The sequence below is a fragment of the Gekko japonicus genome, unplaced genomic scaffold (genome assembly GCF_001447785.1).
Source record: "Gekko japonicus isolate JY-2015 unplaced genomic scaffold, Gekko_japonicus_V1.1 scaffold1322, whole genome shotgun sequence".
In the NCBI taxonomy this organism is placed as follows: domain Eukaryota; kingdom Metazoa; phylum Chordata; class Lepidosauria; order Squamata; family Gekkonidae; genus Gekko; species Gekko japonicus.
In genome coordinates, this window is record NW_015172044.1 from 309575 (window position 1) to 334057 (window position 24483).

General features: G+C 42.2%; 1 protein-coding gene across 1 annotated transcript in view; it reads left to right on the plus strand.

The window, feature by feature from the left end:
* The window catches only part of PTDSS2 (phosphatidylserine synthase 2), a 44920-nt gene that overhangs the window by 402 nt on the left and 20035 nt on the right, over positions 1 to 24483 (plus strand). Inside the window, exons 2-6 of the mRNA XM_015420702.1 lie at positions 5 to 117; positions 6036 to 6137; positions 16560 to 16642; positions 21593 to 21660; positions 23622 to 23756. Of these exons, the coding sequence (XP_015276188.1) occupies positions 5 to 117; positions 6036 to 6137; positions 16560 to 16642; positions 21593 to 21660; positions 23622 to 23756 (501 nt within the window). The remainder of the gene's footprint in view (positions 1 to 4; positions 118 to 6035; positions 6138 to 16559; positions 16643 to 21592; positions 21661 to 23621; positions 23757 to 24483) is intronic.

Below are 24483 nucleotides of genomic sequence, written 5' to 3' on the forward strand. Positions count from 1 at the left end.
GGCGGCAGCGGCGGGGGTCCGCGGAGACGCGCTGGCCGCTTGCCCGGCGGCCGCCCACGGGGCCCGGCGCAGCACCGAGTCGGAGGTGTACGACGACGGGACCAACACCTTCTTCTGGTGAGCGACCCCCCGGGGGGGGAGGGGGGAGGTGGCTCAAGGGGTTGAGACGCTGAACTGCAGGCTCTGGAAGGTCGGTAGTTCAGCAGTTCGAGACCCGAGTGCGCAACCCTAGAGTCGGACTCGACTGGCTTTCCAGCAAGGGAGACCTTTACCTTTGTGGGCAGTGTCTGTTACCCCGCGTTCCCTGACACGGATTACGAGTGGCGTGGGAGCAGGAGACATTTAGGGCTGCAGCCTTGGGAAAGAGAGGCATGACGGACACGTGCCATCCCCCCTTTGGCTGCTTTAAACCCGAGTGGGGAAAAGACAGGTGCCTGTACTGCAATGTTCTCTCTAAGCTGTGGGGTCCTGTGAGCAAAAATTCTATTTTGCGAGCTACTGGCATTAAAGTTGTGAGCGAGCGATTTGGCTGCTGCATCAATTGGTTTGCTCTGGGGCCATCCTTCCTGAGCAAAGACAAAAATGTGTGAGCCAGACGCTAAAAAACTGTGAGTTAGCTCACACTAACTCAGCTTAGAGGGAACACTGCTGTACTGTACTGCACTCTACTTGCTTCTCTCCCCCCACCCCCCACCCCTTTTCTAGGTTTAAAATGTGATGCTGGAGGGGAATTTCTGTTTAGGGAGGCGGGGGGGGGGAATAAAAAAAGGAAGAGGTTTAAAAATAATCCTCCCCTGGAAACCCTAGAGTCGGACTCGACTGGCTTTCGAGCAAGGGAGACCTTTACCTTTGTGGGCAGTGGTCTGTTACCCCGCATTCCCTCACACGGATTTCGAGTGGCGTGGGAGCAGGAGACGTTTAGGGCCGCAGCCTTGGTAAAGAGAGGCATGACGGACACGTGCCATTCCCCCTTTGGCTGCTTTAAACCCGAGTGGGGAAAAGACAAGCGCCAGTACTGTACCGCACTGTACTTGCTTCTCTCTTCCCACCCCCAACCCCCTTTTCCAGGAGAGGAATTTCTGTTTCGGGAGGTGGGGGGGAGGAATCAAAAAAGGGAAGAGGTTTAAAAATAATCCTCCCTTGCCCCGCAGCAGCCCCCAGTCAGGAGCAGTGTTCCCTCTAAACTGAGTGAGTGTGAGCTAGTTCACATTTTTTTAGCCTCCGGCTCACCCATTTTTGTCTTGGCTCAGGAGGGAGGGCTCCAGAGCAAACTAATTTATGCAGCAGCCAAATCGCTCGCTCACAAAGGAGAATTTTTGTTCACCAGACTACAGCTTAGAGGGAGATTGAAAGGCATTTGTCAGAGCACCGAAGGAATACTGTCCTACTCTGGAGGTAGGGTTTGCTTTCCTCCAAGTGCTTAATGTTCAGGGGTTCCCCCCCCACACTCCTCTGCCTGTTACTCAGTTTGCGCCCATCGTCTGTATAAATTATTTGTGTCTTGGCATCATTGTAGGAGATAGGTGGAGCCTGTTTGCAGTTGATCATGCACAGGAAAAATGGTGGTAGGCTATTTACTAGGTGGTTATCTTCAGGAAAAAAAGGATTAATTGAGAGAGAAAGGAATGCGAATGCAATTTACACAGACACTGAAAGAACATCCCAACCCCCATGGCAGCATAGGTGATATCCACCCTTCACTACCCAAAGGTGTCTCAGAGTGGCTGACAAACTCCTTTCCCTCCCCCTCCCCACAACAGACACCCTGCGAGGTAGGTGGGGCTGAGAGAGCTCTGACAGAAACGGCTCTTTTTCAAGAACAGCTCTTATCAGAACTATGGCTTGCCCCAGAATAAAAATGCATGGAAAGTGTTACTTTTGGATTCTTGGACTGTAACTCTCTGCAAGGAATGTACAGTTTAACTAACCAAGTTTAGATCAGTCCCAAAGAAAGTGTTGGTTAAATGTATCCCTGCAGCACTTAAAAGTGATGTGGGCAAAACTGCTTCAACAGCTCTCAATAATACTTTACTCATAGTTTCCTTCAAGTGAGAGGCCACCCTTCTCTACTACCATAGTGTCTGGTATACTTGGCATTGAAAGTGTCACATCTAAGACATTTTAATACTTTGTTGTTGTTGTTTTCTGAACTTGGTGACTGGCCATGTTGGGAAATATTTCCAGTTCCTAAGAGGTGGCACTGCACAACTGAAATTGCCCTTCTGTTCGGAACAAGTTGTAAAGAAAACACAGATATAATACGGCATATTACATATATAGCTCATTTCATTCTCATCAGTGCTGTGGGGCAGAATGTTTTCTGCAAATTTTTCCGAAACAAAGATTCTCTGATGTTATATTTTTTCTTGGGAAAATTATGTAAATATAGTCCATCTCTGTGTTTAGACGTCAGGGCTGTTGTATTATAAATCAGTCATGTTAGATGGTCTAAATGTAGGATGTGAAGCACAGACATACTCCAGTGCTTGAATTTGCCTTCTTTTGCTAACATTATGTAAATATTTACTTTTGAATCAGAATTTTTTCCAGTTCAGATTTTCTTGGGAAACCCGAATCACTATTTAATGTATTTATGTATTTATATATGTATTTATATAATGTATTTATTCTGTTAGTTTCATAGGTGGCGAAACAGCAAATTGGTTGCCGTGTGCAAACTGTGTTTAAGAACACAGCTGTATTATCTAGTAAACAGTGTTCTTATCATAAACATGGTAATTTAAGCATAAGCTCAGTGTCCTTAGTTTAGTAGGGGAGAGGGAAACTTCATACAAACCTGGAAAAGAGAATAAAATGATAATTCTGGAGAATAGTTCTTCACCAGTGTTCCCTCTAAGCTGAGTTAGTGTGAGCTAGCTCACAGTTTTTTAGCCTCTGGCTCACACATTTTTGTCTTAGCTCAGGAAGGATGACTCCAGAGCAAACTAATTTATGCAGTAGCCAAATCGCTCGCTCACAACTTTAATGCCAGCAGCTCATAAAGTAGAATTTTTACTCACAAGACTCCACAGCTTAGAGGGAGCGTTGCTCTTCACCCCACAATTTTCTTTTAAAATCCACTGTATTGGGCCTCCCTTGCAGGATTCTAATAAGAAAGCAAGGTCCATCTCTCAGCTAAGGATGATCAATCCACTGGGAATGCACGTGGACTCTACCAGTGTAGATCAAAAGAGGGAGAAATCCTATCTCTGCCAGAGGAGGCAGGGGAACCGAAGGACAGGTTGGTCCAGGCCCGTAGCTAACATGGGGCCCACGGGGCCCGGCCCCCTTGTGTTTCTTCTGGGCCCCCTCCCTCCAGGGCTGCCCCCAAAGTGCTCCAACTTACCACCTGCACTGTACTTCCATTTAATTAGCTGGCGGGCCCCCCCAAGGCCCCCTCCCAAAGAATTCCCTAGCTACGGGGCTGGGTTGGTCACCTTCTCCTGTCAAACAGGAACAGACAAAAGGCCATCCCAGCTGGGAGGGGCACAGGTGATAAATTCTCTGGACACACACAGGGGAAGCATTCTCTTCCTGGGCTCTTGCTTTGCTCTAATCTCTGGACTCATGCCAGTTTGCACGATGGACTCCCTGAGACTCTGTTTTGAGCACATGTTGTTACACAATGAGAAGACCGCAAAACCACAACCTCAAGGCAATAGAACTTTCCTGAGGGCTTGTCTCAGAATTAAGTGCCTGTTCCTTTAATTACATTGGTTACATAAGAACTTAAGAGACGCCAATGTTGGATCAGGCCAAAGGCCCATCCAGTTCAACACTCTGTCATACAGTGGCCAAAAATACCAGGTGCCATCAGGAGGTCCACCCGTGGGGCCAGGGCACTAGAAGCCCTCCCCCTGTTGCCCCCCCCCCAGCACCAAGAAGACAGAGCATCACTTGCCCCAGAGTCCCTATCTATACCTTGTGGCTAATAGCCACTGATGGACCTCTGCTCCATATGCTTATCTAATTCCCTTATGAAGCCGTCCATGCTTGTAGCTGCCACCACTTCCTGTATGTAGGATGTGAGGGGTCAATTTAGTCAGTGACATGGATTATGGTTTTTCATGTTATTTTCTTTCTTTTGCTTAGTCCCGGCTGCCTTTAAGTAGTCTGGAGTGTGTGCAGGATTCTTTTATTAAACATTTAGACTTGAGCACTAGAATTCTGATTTCGGTTGTCATCCCCCCCCCCGGCATCCTACTCTCAACCATGTTGCCAAAGACAAAGTAAGGAGAGGGGTCAAGTTGCCTCCTTCATCTCTATGGGTGCGAAAGGTTGCCTGCTCCTTCTTGCGCGAGCTCAGCTGAGTGAGGCAGGTCAGCTCTGACGTAGCCATCCAGCCACAGCTCGTAATGCCTCGTCCAGATCTCCTGGGGCCGTATCTAGGTGGCCGTCTATCAGTAGATAGAGCTGGGTGTTGTCCGCATGTTGGTGACAACTCAGCCGATACCTTCAGATAATCTGGGTGAGGAGGTGCATATAGATATTAAACAGCATGGGGGGGGGAATTGCTCACTGTGGCACACCACATTCTAGCGGGTGCTGTTGGGATAACTCCCCCCCCCCAGTGCCACCATCTGGCCCTGAGCCTGGAGAAAGGAGGTCAGCCACTGCAAGGCAAGTCCCCGTATCCTGGCGTCAATGGGAGAGGGTTTTTTTCTGTGCTGCTATGCTTATCCCATCTGTTGTAGGCCTAGCAGGCAAGCAGCTCCCCTTCCCAGAGAATGTCACCATAATTAGGGATAGGCACTAACTGAACCACGAACCGATACTAATTTTCCCTGTTTGTGGTTCACAAACCAAAGTTAATGACGGGTGTATTGTCACAAATTTCCAGGAACTTTTAAAGCCATTTGTGGTGGTTTGTGGGTAGAGCAGAAAGCAGAGGTAGAGATGTGAAGGCCCAGAAAAAAAACGGAAAAATTTGGAAAAAAACCCAGGTTTTTTCCGTTTTTTTCCTGAAGCCTTTTTGTTTTTTCCGAAAAATTGGAAAAATTGAAAAAAGAAAAGAAAAGAAAAAAAATTGATTATGGAACGTTTGATTTTAACATGATGAATAAAATATTTTAAGACAAGGTGTTCAAATATTTTCCAAATCATTTCATATATATATAGGGTATCATATTGATCTAATTTCTGTGCACTGTGGACAAGCAAGTCCTAGGTTACAAACTGAACTCTCCAATGCAAGAACAAGATGAATGTCTTCCTTTAGGAGGTGCGATTGTCAGAAGAAAATAAAAAAGTTTCAGTTTTGCTTTTGCATGTGGGTGGGTATTCTGTTTGTAATAATTGTTTGGATATACTATATTTTTAATATGCTAGTTGTGATAATTTCATGCCAAGTAAAAATGTCCATAGTCATATTTTATGTTCCTAAAGTAACAGAATGACTTTCAATCTAGAAAAGACAAAAGAAATGCTAATGTAGCATTTTTTCAATTTTTCTGAAAATTTCCGTTTTCCCCCGGAAAAAACCCAGGTTTTTTTTCCGAGCTTCAAAATTTCTGGAAATTTTACATCTTTAAGCAGAGGTTTAAAGGGACTCAGCTGTTGCTCAGCTGTTTCAGGCTGCCTTGTACAGTCCCTTTATACTGACTGCAGAAGACAGACCAAGAAACAGCTGAGCAGCAGGGAGGTGTTCCCCACTGCTCAGTTGTTTTTTGAGCTTTCTGCAAACTCCGTTTAAAGGGACTGCGGTCCCTTTCATGGGGCTTGTGAACGAATCTCCAGGTTCGGTTTGGGGTTCAGCCACAAAACGTGAACCGACATAAGCTACATTTTCCCAGTTCATGACCATCCCTAACCATAATGATTAAAAAGTCTGTGGGTTTTCAAGGCTGACTCGATGGGAAAGAGGTCTGCTCTGAATTGTTAGATTTTAGCTGGTGATTTTTGTTTGCATTTCTGTGAGCCACCTTGAGCTTGGGAAGGACAATATGTAATAGTTATTTTCAACCTGGTTAAAATATTGAGCTGTCTGTTAATAGACCTAAAATATTTTGTTGACTTTCTGTTTTTCTGTCTAACAGGCAAGCACACACCTTAACAGTCCTGTTCATCCTTACCTGTACTCTGGGATATGTGACCTTACTTGAAGAAACCCCACAGGATACAGCCTACAACACCAAAAGGTAAATTTCTTAACACAGTGCAGGAAAAACTGTTTAATTAGCTATTAATATTAGTAAACATCTCTTGTCATTTTATTGTTCTTTTGCAATAATTTCCTGGTCTTATTTGTAAAAATATTACAAATCACGTAAATGGGTGGGTTAATTTTAATTACCAGGTGGGAAAGGCCAATTTAAATCAAGGTTTTCCATATATGTGGATACTTCCTAACTAAAAAGGTATATGAAATTTGCTACAAACATAAAATCAATTTAAAATTGAGGCCTGCTTATATACTCTGAGAGGGGCTAAATCTGTGCAAAAGAGTTGGGCTCCACTTGAACGAAAATGGAACCAGATTGCTGGTGGTTAATATAAAAAAATTAAAAACTGGTATAAACTTAACTTTTTCAAGTGCTGATCTCTTAAGAGTAATAAACTACTTGTTAGTAAAACTGGCCTCTCTAACAAAGTATTTGAGGGTAAAAAACATAAATGTTTATTTTTAAAAAGCAATCTGGGTGGACTGGAAAATTGCATGCCAGTTACCATAAAATTTATTATAGGCAAATAGGTGGAAATCAGTGTTTCTTCTAAGCTGAGTTATTGTGGGCTAGTTCACAGTTTTTTAGCCTCCGGCTTACACATTTTTGTCTTAGCTCAGGAAGGAGGGCTCCAGAGCAAACTGATTTCTGCCGTAGCCAGATCGCTCGCTCACAACTTTAATGCCAGTAGCTCACCAAGTAGAATTTTTGCTCACTCCACAGCTTAGAGGGAGCATTGGTGGAAATTGTTATTTAAATGTAGAATTACAGCAAAAGCTTTGTTAACTGGCATCCATAGGGGACAGTAGTTGCTGGTTAACCAAATATGCTGATTAACAAAGCTTTTACCCAGCACCAAGAGGAAAGAAGCCTCAACCTGACGAGCACCCACAGCTTGCTCCAGTGCCCCCTTCTTGGTACTGTCACCCTCTCATGACCTCCCACCATCCAAGTATCTCACAGGCGTGCCAGGAGCCCCACCCTGGCAGCAGCAAGAAAACACTATTGCTGAGTGGGTGGTGGGGTGGGCTCCTGGTATGTGGGTTACACAGTGCTAAGTAAATAGAAAAACAGGGTCTCCTGAAGAAGAATCAGCACATTAGTTGCAAAAGGAGGTCTTGTCTCACCTAACATTGTGGAGTCCAGGAGTAGTTAGTTACTTTATTTGTAGTACATTAACAAGCACATGAATAAGGGTGATTTCAGATGTTATGTATTTCCAGAAAGCTTTTGGAAATTTTTCAATAAATGTTCCGGAATAGTATGTGTTTTATGTATTAATGATTGGTTAAACAGGATGCAGAAGGGTAAAGTATATGAACAGTTTTTGCAGTGGAGGGAAGTCAGCAGTGGGGTCGTAAGGGGATGAGTAGTAAAGTGGGGTCACATTTCTGGATGATATCAAATTGTTCGTGACAGTAAAAGCTGAAGCTGATTGTGGAAAAGTTCCAAAGGATTTCTCCAAACCGGGTGAGTAGGAAACAATATGGCAAATCAATATAAGTCATGTAAAGTGATGTACAAACACCGGTAGGGCCTAAATATGTTTTAGGTGTTTTACTGTTTTATATTGGGACGTGCTGTCCTTTTTGTGAGCCGCTCTGAGCCCAGTTACGGGGAGGGCGGGGTAGAAATATAATAACAAATAAATAAAATAAACTGGCAATAAATAACCAAGAAGGAGACCTCTGAGTCAGGGATAGGTAAAGGTAAAGGTTCCCTTGCTTGAAAGCCAGTCGAATCCGACTCTAGGGTTGCGGTGCTCATCTCCGTTTCAAAGCCGAAGAGCCAGCGCTGTCCGAAGACGTTTCCGTGGTCATGTGGCCGGCATGACTAAACACCAAGGCGCACGGAACGCTGTCACCTTCCCACCGAAGCGGTACCTATTTATCTACTTGCAATTTCTTGCTTTCGAACTGCTAGGCTGGCAGGAGCTGGAACTAGAGACGGGAGCTCACTCCGTCATGCGGCAACTTGGGTCTCGAACTGCTGAACTACCGACCTTCCAGAGCCTGCAGTTCAGCGTCTTAGCCACTTGAGCCACCGCAGCTCCTGAGTCAGGGATAGTTCATCAAAAATATCTGTTCGATGGACAGCAATGATAAAAAGCCAAAATGGATGTTAGAGTGATTATTGGGGAAACGGCTGGAAATAAAGCAACTGATATTCTGATTCCGGGGGGGAGTAGCCATTTTAGCCTACTGTAGTAAAAGAAAACAGAAGACTAACAAACGTCTAGTCCACTATGAGCTTCCATGAGACAGAGCTCACATCTTCCAATACCGTGAAAGAAATGAGCCCCATAGTTTCAGTTTTACAGAAAGGGAGGACCACTTGCGTAGTTTAGCACAGCATGGGAGAGGTCAAAGGCCACATAGAGAATCTCACCTGATTTATTATATTGGGCCTCTCAGCTCCTCCCTTTCTGTCATTTTCTGTAAAATACAGGAGTGAGCTGTGTCTCACAATAGCTTATTCTGGAATAAATGTTGTTAGTTTTGAAGGTGCCACTGGACTTTTGTTTTGATATTGTAATCCCCGTGTAAATATCTGTGGTGCTACTGCATTTGGGATACTTTGTATAGTTCTTATCACCCAATCTCAAAAAGGATTTTGTAAATTATTTTTATTGGGTTTTATGCTTAATAGACACACATACATAAATCACCACAAAAATTCTTCACAATAATGTTTCACAATACACCACATTGACAATTTCGTTAAACATATTCTTATTTTAAATTCTTCCTAATATTTAACCAACTAACATTTCTTATTGCATCACTCACACTCCTCCGTATTTATTTTAGCCAATAAATCTAACCATATTTCCATAACCATTAATTTTCTTATCCATACATCTCTATCACCTTTAGTAAATTTCTTCCACTTTTAGCACCTACACTCAACTGGAATATTCACATCATTTGCCACATCTTAATTTCTATCTCGCACTCTCTCACTACTTTGAAGGTTTATGAGTAATAAATAAAATAAAAACAAAACATAAAAAAACTTTAACAATCCATAACAATTTAATCCTCCTATTGCAAAAAACAGCTAATAATAAATTTCATTTTTCCATAATTTCAATGTTCCCTTATTTTGTTATTTGGATCACCTTGTTACAATATACAACACAAAGGATTTATTTTCTCGTATAAACCCATGTACAACATATTTCTTCCTTAACTAGTGTATTCTTAGCATTTCCAACAATATAATTACTTCATTATATTATATATAATGCTTGGATATTTTCCATTTCCGGCTGTTTTTTAATACACTTTGATCAGGCTTTAAATACCAATGAGAACATAAATACAAAAGACAAAAAATTACATTTTTACACTATAGAACAATAGTACAATATTTCATACCCAAAATTTAACTACTAAGTTCATACAAAAATCCATATGTCACCAATTTCCTGTTGTTAGTTTTGAAGGTGCCACTGGACTTTTGTTTTGATATTGTAATCCCCGTGTAAATATCTGTGGTGCTACTGCATTTGGGATACTTTGTATAGTTCTGATCACCCAATCTCAAAAAGGATGTTATAGAGCTTCAAAAGGTGAAGAAAAGGGCAAGTGAACTGAGGTTTTTTGCACTTCCTCTACAGGGAATGTCTAAATCATTTGGAGCCTTTCAGTTTAGGGAAAAATAATAATTGGGTAAAGTGATAGAGATGTATAAATTTATGCATCGGGTGGAGAAAGCAGAGAACTTGTTTTTCATCTCCTAAAATACTAGAACTTTGGAACCACTCACTGATAATTATGAGTGATAGATTTAAGACGTTCAAGACAGATAAAAGAAAGTACTTCATGCAGTAGTGCACAATTCATGTGTGGGACTTGCTGCCACAGGTTGTGGAGATGCAGCTTAATTGGCTATAAAAAGGGTATTTAGACAAATTCATGGGGCATAGGGCCATCATTGGGTATTAGTCATGGTGGCCAACCTCTATAATTGAAGGCAGTATGCATTTAAATGCCAGTTGCTGTGGGCGAGGCAGCAGAAGGCCTTTCTGGCATTGCAAATAGAGTATCTCTAATGACCTGCAACAGCCACCACACGTTCTTAAAGACGTCAGTTGGAATCAGCACTAAAAAGTGCTTCTTTTCTGATCTGTCTCTTCACCTTTGGCGTTTAACTGCCCGAAGCAAGGATTGGTTTTATTTGCCGGACAGACTATAAATATTACTTTGATTGCAATGTGTCCTTTCATTCCTTCATGTTAGGATTAATAGGATTTAAGGTTACCACTCCAGAATCTCTTGAATAAACAGAATTGTCACTGTTTCTCCAGTTAAATTTACAAGTTCTCTGGGTCCTTAACCAAGTCTTGAAACTATCCTTACTGAGTGTGTTCAGAGGACTGATCTAATTTTGCTAGTGGGCTTGTTAATGTTTTATTAAGTTTCAGTTTAGTTTATTGTAATTAGCTATTGTCCGTTACAAAATTACAAAACACAAATTGTGAACTAGCTATAGGATGTTTTATTTAACTTTCAACATGTTTTAGTTGCATCTTTTTATGATGTAAACTTCTGGATTTTGACATGTGTGCATCTAATTATTGTATTTTACTGAATGTCTGTATTAGGCCTAACCTAAGTATGGCCCCGGTCACACGAGCAGGAAACCGCGGGGGGGAAGCGTGGCAGTGTGCCCCGGGGCAAACTAAGGCGCCATTACCTGACCAGACCTACCGTGGAGGTACCGTGGAGGTACCGTGGGAAGGGAGAGGTGCCGATCGCAGCACAATCCCGCGCGCAAAAACGAAGCGCGCGGTTCGGCAAACTGGATAGTTTTTTTTTTCTGTACAGCACGACTGCGCATGCTCCGTAGGGTGCTTTTGCGCATCCACAAAGACCTGGGGGGAAAAACGTTTTCGCAAGGACGGGAACATGGGCGGGCGCCGGATGCCACCGGAAACGCGATCAGACGCTCGCCCTTGCCCCGCGGTTTCCGGATACTAGTACCTCCGATGTACTAGTTTTTTGCTGCGTGGTTTCAGCGGGAAGCCTCGTTTGAGCCACGGGAGTGCTACGCTTCCCAGACGTGCTGGTGAGATCGCGTCCGGTAACTCCGCATGTCTTCCGTCTGACTAGGGTGGCTAATGTTCCGTGTGACCGCAGCCTAAGTTACACTAAAACTCAGTTGCAAAAAAAGAGAGGATTGCATATATTCCTTCCTGGGCATTTAAAAAGATTTTCAGCTGAGCACTAAGCAGAGTTTGAACACTTCTAGGTTCAATGAAGTCAGTGGGTGCAGAAGGGTATAACTTTGCTTCGGATTTGCACTGTTTGGCTATCAGGATCCTAAGCACTGTTTCCAGTTAAATTATGGGCTCCATGTGCCATTGATTCAAAGCACTTTCTGCTAGTTTACCACTGGGTCTCATTTTGCTTATCTCACTTGTCGTGCATGCATTAACTACTTTTATTCCTAAAATAGAAAGTAAAAATAATTGCATCAACCTGAATTCATAATTAGTCTGAGGTCAGATTTAAACTTATCACATTAACATGTTTCATTCCTTCCTGTGATCATTTAGTATTGTTGATGCTGAAGAGCAGAAAATAGCAGCTTACTCAGTCTTCAAATTTCATGTTGGAAAACCTCTGTTTTCTTATTAATGAAAGAGCGTGAAGAGACAAACGTCAAACTGTGACCTAAATAAAACTGCCACCGAGATGGCATCTTGAAATATTTAGTGAGCCTCGCCAGCTGTACCTATTTGGGGGCAGGGAATGGTTGAGTATTAAGTTTCTGAAGTTCAACATCACTCTTAAGATTAGAGGCAAGAGCCTCAAACTCATCATCAGAAGACTTATTAGTGTTCAGATGTAAAGAGGGGTGAAGGAGAGCCTACTAATAACCGCCCCAGTGGTCATCACTTCCAAGTCCTATATAAGTCAGTGAAATGGTGAGACTGACACACATGCAATTTTTTTTAGACCCCCATGAGGGGAAACTGTTAATACTAGGGCATTGCTAAAGCAATCTGGCAAATAGAAGGGGAAGTCGTGGAAGTAGTGACAGACTTCACGTTCCTGGATCCCAGGTCACCGCAGACTGTGACAGCAGCCATGAAATTAAAAGACGCCTGCTCCTTGGGAGGGAAGCGATGGCGAACCTAAACAGCATGATAAAAAGTAGAGACATCCCCCTGCCAACAAAAGTCCGCATGGCCAAAGCAATGGTATTCCCAGTAGTCATGCATGGCTGCGAGAGTTGGACTATAAGGAAGGCCGAGCGCCGAAAAATAGATTATTTTGAACTATGGTGCTGGAGAAGACTCTTGAGAGTCCCTTGGACTGCAAGAAGATCAAATCAGGCAATCCTAAAAGAAGATCAAATCAGTCAATCCTAAAAGAAATCAACCCTGACTGTTCCCTGGAAGGCCAGCTAATGAAACTGAAGCTCAAATACTTTGGCCACCAAATGAGAAGGGAGCACTCACTGGAGAAGACCCTGATGCTGGGAAAGATTGAAGGTCAAAGAAGACGGGGACGGCAAAGGATGAGATGGTTAGACAGTGTCATAGATGCAACGAACATGAAGTTGAGCAAACTTCAGAGGACGGCGGAAAACTGGAAGGCCTGGCGTGATCTGGTCCATGGGGTCGCAAAGAGTCGGACTCGACTGTGCAACTGAACAACAACAACAAAAAAGCAAGGGTATGCTTGAAGTGTTATGTCTCCTTTGAAAGAGTTACATGTTTGTATATGTGGTATTTAGGGTTGCCAAGTCAAACTTACCTAATAGCGGGGGGAGCCCTGTCCCTGGCCAGGAGTCTTCTTGCATCATCACGTCGGGCACATTGGCGGCGGGGCCACAATCATTTGTGGGAAAACCATAGAGTTTTCCCTCAATGATAGAGTGTCCCCCAGTAATGTGCCTGACGTGATGATGTCACCTCCAGGTGGCGTCTTCATGCCGCACACGTCGCAGACTTTGGGGGTGGGGTTTCCCCCAGCGACCTGATCCAGGCCGGCGGGGAATGGGCCTCTTGAGCGGGGGTTCCCCCCCCCCCCAGGGGGACCTGACAGCCCTAGTGGTATTTGTACAACTTAAATGTTTTATAGTTCCAAACCAGCTCACACTATTCTGAGCATTTTGTGTCTCTGTGACATTTGTTATAAGCACTACCTATTATATGTGCAACAGTCAAGGCACAAAGGCAGCACATTTCAACTTTTAATTTCTTATGTTACTACCCTGTTTTTCAGCCATGTTGGCTCCCAAGTGGCTTAAAATTCAAATACTGGCAACAATTGTTGCCCTCAGATCAATTTGCAGAATTACCTGACTGGCGAAATAGCAGAGTTTTGCATTTAAAGAGATTTGTTTTGCCTGTGCAGGCTTGTGGCTTCATCCGTAGTCCAAGCATGTTCAGCTAGTCCTCTCCCAATCCTCCTGCTAGTTTGGCTGCTGCAGGTAATGTGGCTGCTCTTTTTGCTCCCCCCCCAGGTGTTGATATTTGAAGGGGAGCTTTTCTAGACCAAATTGTTGACTGCCACATCTCATCCTTTTAGCTGCTGAAAGCAAAAAGACTTTTGGGTGGACAGTGATTAAAATTCTCTTTTAAGTCTCTTGCTGGTAGGGTTGCCAAGTCTCTTACCTGGTATGGGGGGGGGGACCCGGTTCTGGTCCTGGAGTTTCACGCAAAGTGCGTGCACGCCTCAATGATTTCACCCGGAAGTGACGTCATCACGCTGGGCATGTTGCCGGGCGATGCTCTAGCAATCGCTCTAAAAACTCTATGGTACCATAGAGTTTTCAGGGAGATTGCTAGAGTGTTGCCTGGCGATGTGCCCAGCGTGATGATGTCACTTCCGGGTGACATCATCGTGCCGGGAATGTTGGCCTGATCTGGCCACTTCGGGGGTGGGGTTCCCCCCACCAGCCAGATCTGGACTGACAGATTGGGGAACCTTTCGGCGGGGGAATCCCTGCCCCCCGAGAGGACGGCGGAAGACCGGAAGGCCTGGCGTGATCTGGTCCATGAGGTTGCGAAGAGTCGGACTTGACTGTGCGACTGAACAACAACAAACTGAAACTTAATAAAACATTAACAAGCCCTACTTGGTAGCCCTACTTGCTGGCCTAGCTGCCTGTACTTTTTCTAGCTACTGCTTGAAGTGTTGCAGAAGCCTGCAGAATTGGTTTGACAAAAATGAACATATGTGCCAAGCAGAACTCTCTGAAAAGCTATTGTCTATACATAGCAATTAATATATTATAATTCAGCTTTCAAAATGCATGGTGAAATGATTTGAGGCTTGTTTTGTTCACTATGAGCAGACTGCCTTGTGTGAATACAAGCCTTTCCTAGATCCTTTGCACAGTGAATGGGGCCTTACAAATAGGAGTTGTTAGTACAGAATGATAATTCTTTAAAGGCTACAAGTATAAATTTTATTTATTTCAACAAACTGTTACTACTATTGATAGAATAGCCCCTTTGTCATGATTAAAAAACTGCTGTTTCTTTATTCAAAAAACAAAGAAATGGTCCTGTTTTATAAAAGCTGTATGAAGTTTTGCCCTTCTATTCATTGCATAGTAAATAATGTAAACAATCTGATTTTCCTCCTAGATTTTAATCCCTTCTCATATGAATATTCAAAACAAGTTGTATGGAATCTATTGGGACAATAGTTCAGATAACTCTCTGTTTTTCAGATTATGTACTCTTGAGCAATTTTGGGTTTATGGATAGCGGGACTGTGTCACAGTTGTCAGCCGTGGACTCTAGTACAGCCTCTTATTTCTGGATGCCCTGTGCTCTTTTCTGTGTTTTATCATCTGCCTTGAGTCTTGGTGAGAATTGTGGACTAGGGATGGGCACAAACTGGCTCACGAGCCAAAATTCGCCACGAACTTGGGTCAGGTTGGAGCTCAGGAACTGCAAGCCACGGCCGGGAGAAAGGAGGAACTGGTCAGGCCAGTTTGGTTCGGGCCCTTTTGATTCTGGTTTAATTCATTGGCTGCTCTTTTTAGGTTCGGGCCCATCCCTATAGTGGGCTGTAAATGAATAAAAAATATAACATACAATATAACTATATTAATTGTATGACTGGGAGAATCTTGTCACAAATTCCCAATGTTCTCAGCTTTCCACAATACGGAATTTAGTTACTCCTTGATTAACAATTTTTAATTTTGAATGTTATACATTACATATAGTATGAACACAGCTCTATAAAACTATGTAGTTATGGAAATTTAAAGAACAGATTGCACCTTCATGAAATATTCCATGAAACTCTTATATTAGACTAGCGATGCACTTGTAACAAACAACTTCACAACTTTGTAGTAAACAGCGACAACGGTAGACTAACTGCAAGGATTATATTGGACCCTCTGAACTTCTGAACTCAAAGCTGGGCCTATATATAGATATATACCTAGAGTCAGAGCTCTTTTTTTTAGCAGGAACTCCTTTGCATATTAGGCGATACACCCCTAATGTAGCCAATCCTCCAAGAGCTGACAGAGCTCTTCTTACAGAGGCTACTGTAAGCTCTTGGAGGACTGGCTGCATTAGGGGTGTGTTGCCTAATATGCAAAGGAGTTCCTGCTACAAAATGTTTAATGTTTGTGAGAAGCCTTGAACATTCCCTTGGTATTACCTGTGCTGAGTGAGCTACAGGAGCATATGAATGCTATGGCTGTAGAGATCATGTTTCCTTCCTTCCCGCCTTGTCGACCCTGATTGGGTGGAAAGGTTGCATAATTTCTTTAAAAATAATTAAATAAATAGATGTGCCTGCCAAAAGGGAATTTGATCTGTATCAAATTGCTATGTCTACTCTTCAGCGTAACAAGCCAAGGATGCCTAGCAGAATTCTGTGGGAAAGGGATTCCAATGCCAAATCATTGGACATTCCGGAAACATCTTTTGGCCATATCTTACTTAGAAGGTCTCCCACGTCCATGAGGCCACAAGGTAGGGGATATAGGGATTTAATGGTGAATGTGAAGAAAGTGAGCTCTGATCAGTGGGCCTGAGGCACTTTATTCAACACAGCCTAGGAATAAGCTTTTGATAAGCCTTTCCCTTCCCCTGCCAACCTTTTAAAGATTCTGTACCTGCATTTTGGAAGGATTTGACCATGGCTCTTAATGAACACACAGGCATCGTTTTCTTCCTTACTGCATGTTCTTGTCTGCTGAAACGTACCAAAGAGACTGGTTGTTAATTAGTATGAACTAGAGTTATTCATGATACTTTGATCTTAAGACAGCTCCTTGAAACTTATAGTCTTTTTAATTTAGATGTTGGGTGAACATTCAGAAGGTACTTAACAAATACCAAGTGACTTAGTCTTGTGAGGTCAGATGTACACTGAAGAGTGTTTTGTTCTTGATTTTTTTCAGAGGTATTGTTGCCAGCATTTTAGTCTTTTTGTGTTTTGGAGTCACTCAGGCTAAAGATGGGCCATTTTCAAGACCTCATCCAGGTAATCCAAGCTGCTATTAACATAAATTATATTCAAAACATTTCTACTACCATAATCTTAAGATCTGTGTAACTATTAGGAGATTCTGTTTAACAACACAGGGCCTTCAAGTACCTTTTATTAATTGATTAATTAATTTTATTAATTGATTTATTAATATGACCTTTTATTAATTGACACTATTAACCAGGCATAATTTGGAAAGCTCTCACCTGTATGAGTCCTTAGATTTCACTTTCCAGACTAGCAGAGCCATGAACTTCAGTGGATTTAGAAAGGTGTCACTGCTTAAGATGGCTCTGTAAACCTTCTGTTTTCCATTTATGTCCTCTACGGTAATTTGGGGGTATTAGCTGACACCATCATGTTCAAAATCTTTCTATACATGAGGCTGAGTGGCAGTTTAGCCAAACTCTGACTTACGTGATATGGGCCTGTCACTCTTAAGGTGAATGAAACATGTTCTCAGGATATTGATCATATGCCTTGGGTCTAGATACACCTGAGAAGGTCTCTCTCTTCTCTGCCCCCAAATTGTTAGTCCGGGGTGAAAGTGCCATGCTACCAATGCTTGTATTTACTATTCTTCTCTTTAGATCTCTGCAGCAGAGTTCACAAAATAATAATCCCTGTAAGAAGCTGAGAATATGGAGCTATTCACAAAATTCAGCCTACTCCCTTTTGTGGCTTTAAATTAATTTTGCTATTGTACATTTAGGTACTATCCTAGCCTTAGTCACCAAGCACAAACTTGATCATGTATACCATTTGGCAATGATATATGGAGTACTTAGAACCCTGCATAGGTTTTGAAGACAAAAGCAGTGGACAACAGTTCAGAAAATGCAAGTTTGTTCTGACCTTTACTTCAGGAATTTGCCCTTTTGTGTACATGACTTCTGGGCAAGAGAACAAAAGAAACTGACTGGGTAGAATGAAGACGCTTTTGTAATTCTGAACAACTAAGCTATCAGAATATGTTGAAAGGAACAAGTAGTCCATTTTTACTTAGCCTGAAATACATGAGTTTCTATAAATGCAAACATCTTGACAATTGCATAAACATGATTTCCAAAACTACTTGAAAAGCACAAAATAAACTGCTTTTCACAGTTCAAAGTGATTGCAAAAGGAATGTTTTAGTAATGCCATGATTCTAGGGAATTTCCAGTGCAATCCTAAACAGAGTTACATCAAGTCAGATGAAGTTAGTGGGCTAACGATGCTGTAACTTTTTTTAGGATTGCACTGTTAAAGTAGTAAAGAAATTTCCATCATGAGAGTAGAATAAGGGAGCCAATTGTCATTGTGGAGAAGTAAATTCTTAGCAAGTAACTAGTGCATATTTATCATGGAAGATCTCTTTATGAGATCATCATAAAATGACGGGTTTGGAAATGTGTAGCGTACATAATTAGGTGTTATCTTAATTAAGATAATATTCTAGTTCAAGAACATCTAGATACATCTGCGGTACAGCAGTCCGTACTGCCATCTGTTTTCTTTTATGAGAAACTAGTGAAACTCTGTAATCCTACCATCAGAAGTAATACCTTGTCAGCTTAAAGTGAACCGATAGGAACAAACCATGACAGACTAAGTAATAGTAATGACTTCCAAATGCATTTTGGTAATTGTATATAATTTCCACATAAATAGTGCAAAACATATCAAGTTATTCAGTGTGTAGCATAGAAAAATACAATCTCAATCTGTTATTAATTCAAAAAGATTTACGCAGTAGTGTTAAGGCCTTATTACAAAAAAATTTCTGAAGAAGGCAAGACTCTAAGGCATGGGGGATCGATGCATTTGGTATTTTTGTATTTTTCTATGCTACACACTGAATAACTTGATATGTTTTGCACTATTTATGTAGAAATTACATAAAATTACCAAAATGCACTTGGAAGTAATTATTATTAGTTAGTCTGTCACGGTTTGTTCCTATCTGTTATAGTTGTTTCCGTGATTCTCTCTCTTTTTTCTTTGTCACTTAAAGTGAACCACCTGACTCTTATCCAAGCTAGCACCTATTCCTTAGTGGAAACCAGATCAGCCTGAAACGACTGATTTAGCAGCCTTACTCAAGTTGATTTTTTAAAAAAAGCATTGCAAAGAAGTGATAACGACAACCTCTGTTAGATTTATTGAATCTTGTTCTTGTCTAAAAACCTTTTAATTAAAAAAGCAGGTGTTTGTCTAAAGAAAATACTGGCAAAACAGGCAGTACTGAGATCCTTAGACATTGGGTTTTCTCTATGAAAATGTAGCATTCACCAAAATGCTGACCATATCAAAAGACACTGATCAGTTAATTTGCCGTAAACTTATCAGTGTTCTCTGAATTCCCTTTTACAAATATATTTACTACTGCGTCCCTCACCTGGCCATTTGTTGATTATAACTCTGTTGATATTGAACTTGTAGTTATGCCATGGCTTCATGCAGCATGGGAAGAGGTATGCAGTAAATTAAGTAACAATGAGTAGCCTGACTATTTAGTCTGTAAAATGCACAGTTTATTTTTTTTTAATTAAAATATGTCTACCCCACCTTTCCTCTTGGCTCAGAGTGCCTTTGTGCCAAATTTTCTGCACTACCAGCAATGAGACTTCCTGAGAGGGGGGAGTTTTTATCATGCATGTGTGCAGTGGCTCATTGTTCCTGATGGATCTCTTAAGTGTTTATCATATTGTTAACTATCCTGCCTTTACAGGGTAGTTCTTGTGGTTGTCCTGGAATCAGTGACTAAATATTGCTTTTAAGTTTCGTTGAATGTTTACAGCAGACTACAGTATGGAGTCTTCCAGATGTATTAGTCCAGTTGCAGTGGGTTACTTCTCTTTTAATCCTCTCTTTTTGTTCTTTTTTTACTATTTGCTAATGTTGTAAAACATTCCCTTTCCTGAGGTATTTGAAGTTATTTGATCTTGAAACTTGAAGTGTTTAGTTCCTGAACTCACAAACCAGGCTTTGTGGAGTACTTATTTATGGCACATGTGCCTGTTAGACAAAATTAAGTTCTGAGGGTTTGTATCATGAACCAGCTGTATGAGAAAGCTGCCCCCTATTCAATCTGGAACACTCCCTTGCTTAAATCTAGATCTACACCTATCTGTTGGCAACAATATAAACTAATTACCGGGTGTTATTTAACACCATATAAGCTGTATAAAAGCAAACTAAGAACTAATTCGGAATGCTGGAAGAAATGTGATGAAATTGGAATGTTTCTCCACTGTTGGTGGGGTTGCAAAGTAGTATATGCATATTGGGAAAATATTATCAAAAAAATTAAAGACATAACAGGAATTTTAATTCCAAATACGCCCGAGTCTATTTTACTAAATCTGTGGCCGCCAGAGTTAAATATCATAGAGTCGAGGAAGGATCTATTAACCCATCTCCTGTTAGCTGGTAAAATAATATTGGCACAGCAATGGGATACTAAGAATATACCGACTTTGGCACGGGGCCGCAGTGTTCCCTCTAAGCTGAGTTAGTGTGAGCTAGCTCACCGCTTTTTAGCCTCCGGCTCACACATTTTTGTCTTCGCTCAGGAAGGACGGCTCCAGAGCAAACTGATTTATCCAGTAGCCACATCGCTTGCTCACAACTTTAATGCCAGTAGCTCACAAAGTAGAAGTTTTGCTCACAAGACCCCACAGATTAGAGGGATCCTTGCACAGGGGTATGATAAAATAGGGGACTTGATGGTCCAGAATAAGATAGTCTCACAATTAATACAAGTTGAGAATCCTAATAGGAAAAATATGTTTATAGAGACCTGGTATACTTTTTTTGAGTATGTGAATCAAACCACCTGCCAGAACTCCTCAATACCTAAGAAATACTTAGATTTTGTGTTTTTTTTAAGTTATAGCTTGTTAGATAATTATTTAATTAAAAAGAAAGAAAGAAAGCTGCCCCCTTCATACAACTTGGGGTTTTGAAAATTGTTTTAGGGTCTGAAGTTAAGGAACCTGGAGAAAAGACTAGCAAGCTGTTCTGTGTGGCCTGGAAAGTGCTGGGGAGAGAAGGAGAGAAATAGCAGTTGTTCAACTGTGCAGACCGCGTGTAGAACTTACGAGTTTTGTTCTTGCTTTCTGTATAAGAGCTATGATCCTGAACCTAAACAAATAATTGAAAAAGTGCTTAAATTCCATATAGAGAAGAGGAGGAGATTGGAGTCATACCCCGCCCTTCGCTCCCCAAGGGAGTCTCAGAGTGGCTTACAAACTCCTCTCCCTTCCCCTCCCCACAGCAGACAACCTGTGAGGTAGGTGGGGCTGAGAGAGCTCTTGACAGAAACTGCTCTTTTTCAAGAACAGCTCTTGTCAGAACTAGGGCTTGCCCAAGGTCACCCAGCCAGGTGCAAGTGGAGGAGGAGTGGGGAATCAAACCCGGTTCTCCCAGATACCCCGCCCTTCACTACCCAGAGGAGTCTCAGAGCAGGTTACAAACTCATTTCCCTTCCCCTCCCCACAACAGACACCCTGTGAGGTAGGTGGGGCTGAGAGAGGTCATCCAGCCAGGTGCAAGTGGAGGAGTGGGGAATCAAACCCGGTTCTCCCAGATTAGAGTCCACGCACTTAACCACTACACCAAACTGGCTCTCTTGTGTATTTTTATCCCAGGCTTGCAGGGAGGCACTTGCCTGGGACTAATTTGGTTTTCGAGAATTAAATGTATCTGTACGCTGTATCCAAGGTGTGTACTATTTTGCAAGCACAATTCTTGGTGAGCAGTACTGATTGACCAAATAGTCTTGGGCAAAGAGTTCGCTTCACTGGAACTGTAAGGACTCCCAGAAACATATTGTTTACTCTTTCCTCTTGAAGCTATGATCATTCCATAATTTGCAGGAATTGGTTTCTGTTTTAAAAAATTCAATTAAACCAGTTTGTGTATACATGCATGTTCTGATTTTCTTGTTTGTTCCTCTAGCTTACTGGAGGTTCTGGCTGTGTGTCAGTGTTGTATATGAGCTTTTCCTCATCTTCATACTCTTTCAGGTAAGGAATTAAACGTTGTCTTTTGACACAGCTTTCTTAGATGTAAAATATAGAGATCAAATCTGTCTGTACTTCCCTTGTTGGTTAGTGCTGTGACCACATTGCTCTCAGATTAATACATACGTACATTCTTTATTTATGATCCAGAGACTGAGCAAGAGATTAATGGACTTTATATGATTTCCTTCTTTTTGGCCTCTACGTTATCCTGTTGGAGGAGGAGGAGGAGGAGGAGATTGTCATGCTCCTTCCAGCCGTATGTGGACTCTAATTCACAAGGCGAGGAGCAGGACTGTTGCCCTCCCACTCTGTTCCTCCTTGAATTTATGTAAACAGCAGCATTGGGAAGCTGACAGGACCTTTTTATTTTCTTGCAAGTTAGAATGGTTCTCCCTTCACAGTTGACCAAATGTTTATGTGGTATTCTTGTATTGGGAGCAATGCTCCCTCTAAGCTGTGGAGTCTTGTGAGCAAAAATTCTACTTTGTGAGCCCCTGGCATTAAAGTTGTGAGCGAGTGATTTGGCTCCTGCATAAATTAGTTTGCTCCGGAGCCCTCCTTCCTGAGCCAAGACAAAAATATATGAGCCAGAGGCTAAAAAACTGTGAGCTAACTCACACTAACTCAGCTTAGAGGGAACACTGATTGGGAGTCCCATAATTGGTCCTGTGACATGTCAGATTTGTGTTGGTGCATTATGGCTGGGAGAGAAATCTTCTTAGACTACTGGGAGGGCACTGGAGCCATCATTTGTGTCTCTTAGCCATGCAAGCTCTTCTTGGCAGCTCCTAGGTTGTACAAACCATGTTCTTTACCAGTGTGTAACTGAGCCTTGGCCAGCCAGATTTTATTCCCTGTTGAAATACCATCTATATATCTAATAGCCAAGGCACCCCCTGCATGCGGATATCTAAATCTGCACATCGGGGGCACCTAGGGGGAAAAGAGATTTTCCTGCACATTTGGGGCGATTCCCAGATGTGCAGAAAAATCTGAAATCTATAAAAAAAATTATAGGGGGGAATACTTAAATCCCCCCAAAAGTAAAAGAGAATTAAATGTATCTGTACGCTGTATCCAAGGTGTACGGAACACTCTGAGAACTGCCTTGCTGCCGCCGCCACTGGAAAATTACCTGTGGGGGCCTCCCCCTTTGGGTGGGGCTCCCCCCCCCCCGGTGAGTATCACGGGTCGCCGCTTCTTGTCAACTTCTAATATCACTTTTATGATAATGGACCACAAGGAGAGCTCCAGAGATCCTGCAGGCCTGGAAGAAATGTGCTGTTGTGGTATAAGATACTGACAGCACCAGACAAAAGTGGCTTGCTACCAGCAACCTTGTAATATAGCCGTCTATCTCCGGCAAAGCCTTCCTTCACACCTTATTGAACCGAGCTATGCTACAATTTGATTACTTATAAGACAAAGCTTTCTTCTTTCCCAGCTTGGAGCCTCTAAGTATCCAGAAGTGTCTTTAGCTCAGATTCTATATTGCCACTCTTTGTTCATGCTGGGGGACGGCTGGACAGAGAAATGTTTGCTTTTACACTACACTTTACTAGACCCTCATGGCCAGGTGTCGACTCAGCAGGCCTCTTGTCTTTGAGCAGAACCAGCATGTGGTTTGAGTAGTGCATCCATGTCCTCTGAGGCAGGATAGTGGTGAAAAGAAATCAGTTAGGGGTGGGGTGCTCCTACTCTTCGGATTGGGGCATGATCGAATGTATACACAGTCGGATAAAATAATTAGTCTTTCAGAACACTGTATCAACACCTGATCTCACTCAGTCTTTGAGTCAACAGTCTGATTGTGTCATCTCTGTTTACGAGAGCACAGCTGTCCATCTGCATTGACAGTTTAACACATGTAAAAATCATTGTGTACTATGAGTATTCTGATCCTGTCAAGTTTCAGAATCTTCTCAGAGTTTTTTCCCCCCCTAATGCATCTATTTCTGCAGACAGTACAAGATGGAAGACTGTTCATGAAATTCATCGATCCAAATTTAGGAGTCCCCTTGCCAGAAAGAGACTATGGTGGGAATTGCCTTATGTATGACCCAGGCAATGAGACCGATCCATTTCATAATATCTGGGTGAGAAACAGAAATTAGAGATATTGCTCAATTATTAACATTTTGTATTGTTATTGTATGTGTCCAGTAGTACTTAATCCAGTATCATCTATTTTACTTTAATCTTGTAACCTAAATGGCTATGGCTGTGTACTGTAATTAAGTGGATGGCTTAGTGACTTCGCTTTAAAATAAAGGAAAAGCATGTTTCCAGCTCTTTCATTTCCATTGTGGGATTTAAAATGCGTGGGCCGTGCCTGATTAAATATCTAAAAGATGTCTAATTGATGGAAGCTTTATTCAGCTAAGAGGCTTCAATGCCATGGGCTCTTTGCCCTTCTTGGCTAGGAAAAGCAGCACATCATGTAAAATAATACAAACTATTTAATTTATGAAGAAGAAGAAGAGATTGGACTTATACCCTCCGGCCCTTCACTACCCAGAGGTGTCTCAGAGCGGCTTATAAACTCCTTTCCCTTCCCCTCCCCACAACAGACACCCTGGGAGGTAGGTGGGGCTGAGAGAGCTCTGACAGAAACGGCTCTTTTTCAAGAACAGCTCTTATCAGAACTACAGAGTCCGCGCACTTAACCACTACACCAAACTGGCTCTTGAATCTGCCTTTTCTTGATGCATAATTTTGATTTTTCTTTAATGCTGGTTGTATGTACTGCTTATTCTACTATCTTCTGCATTGGCCAGATTGACCAGATCATGTTATCCCTTCCACTGTAACCAAAAAGCTTCT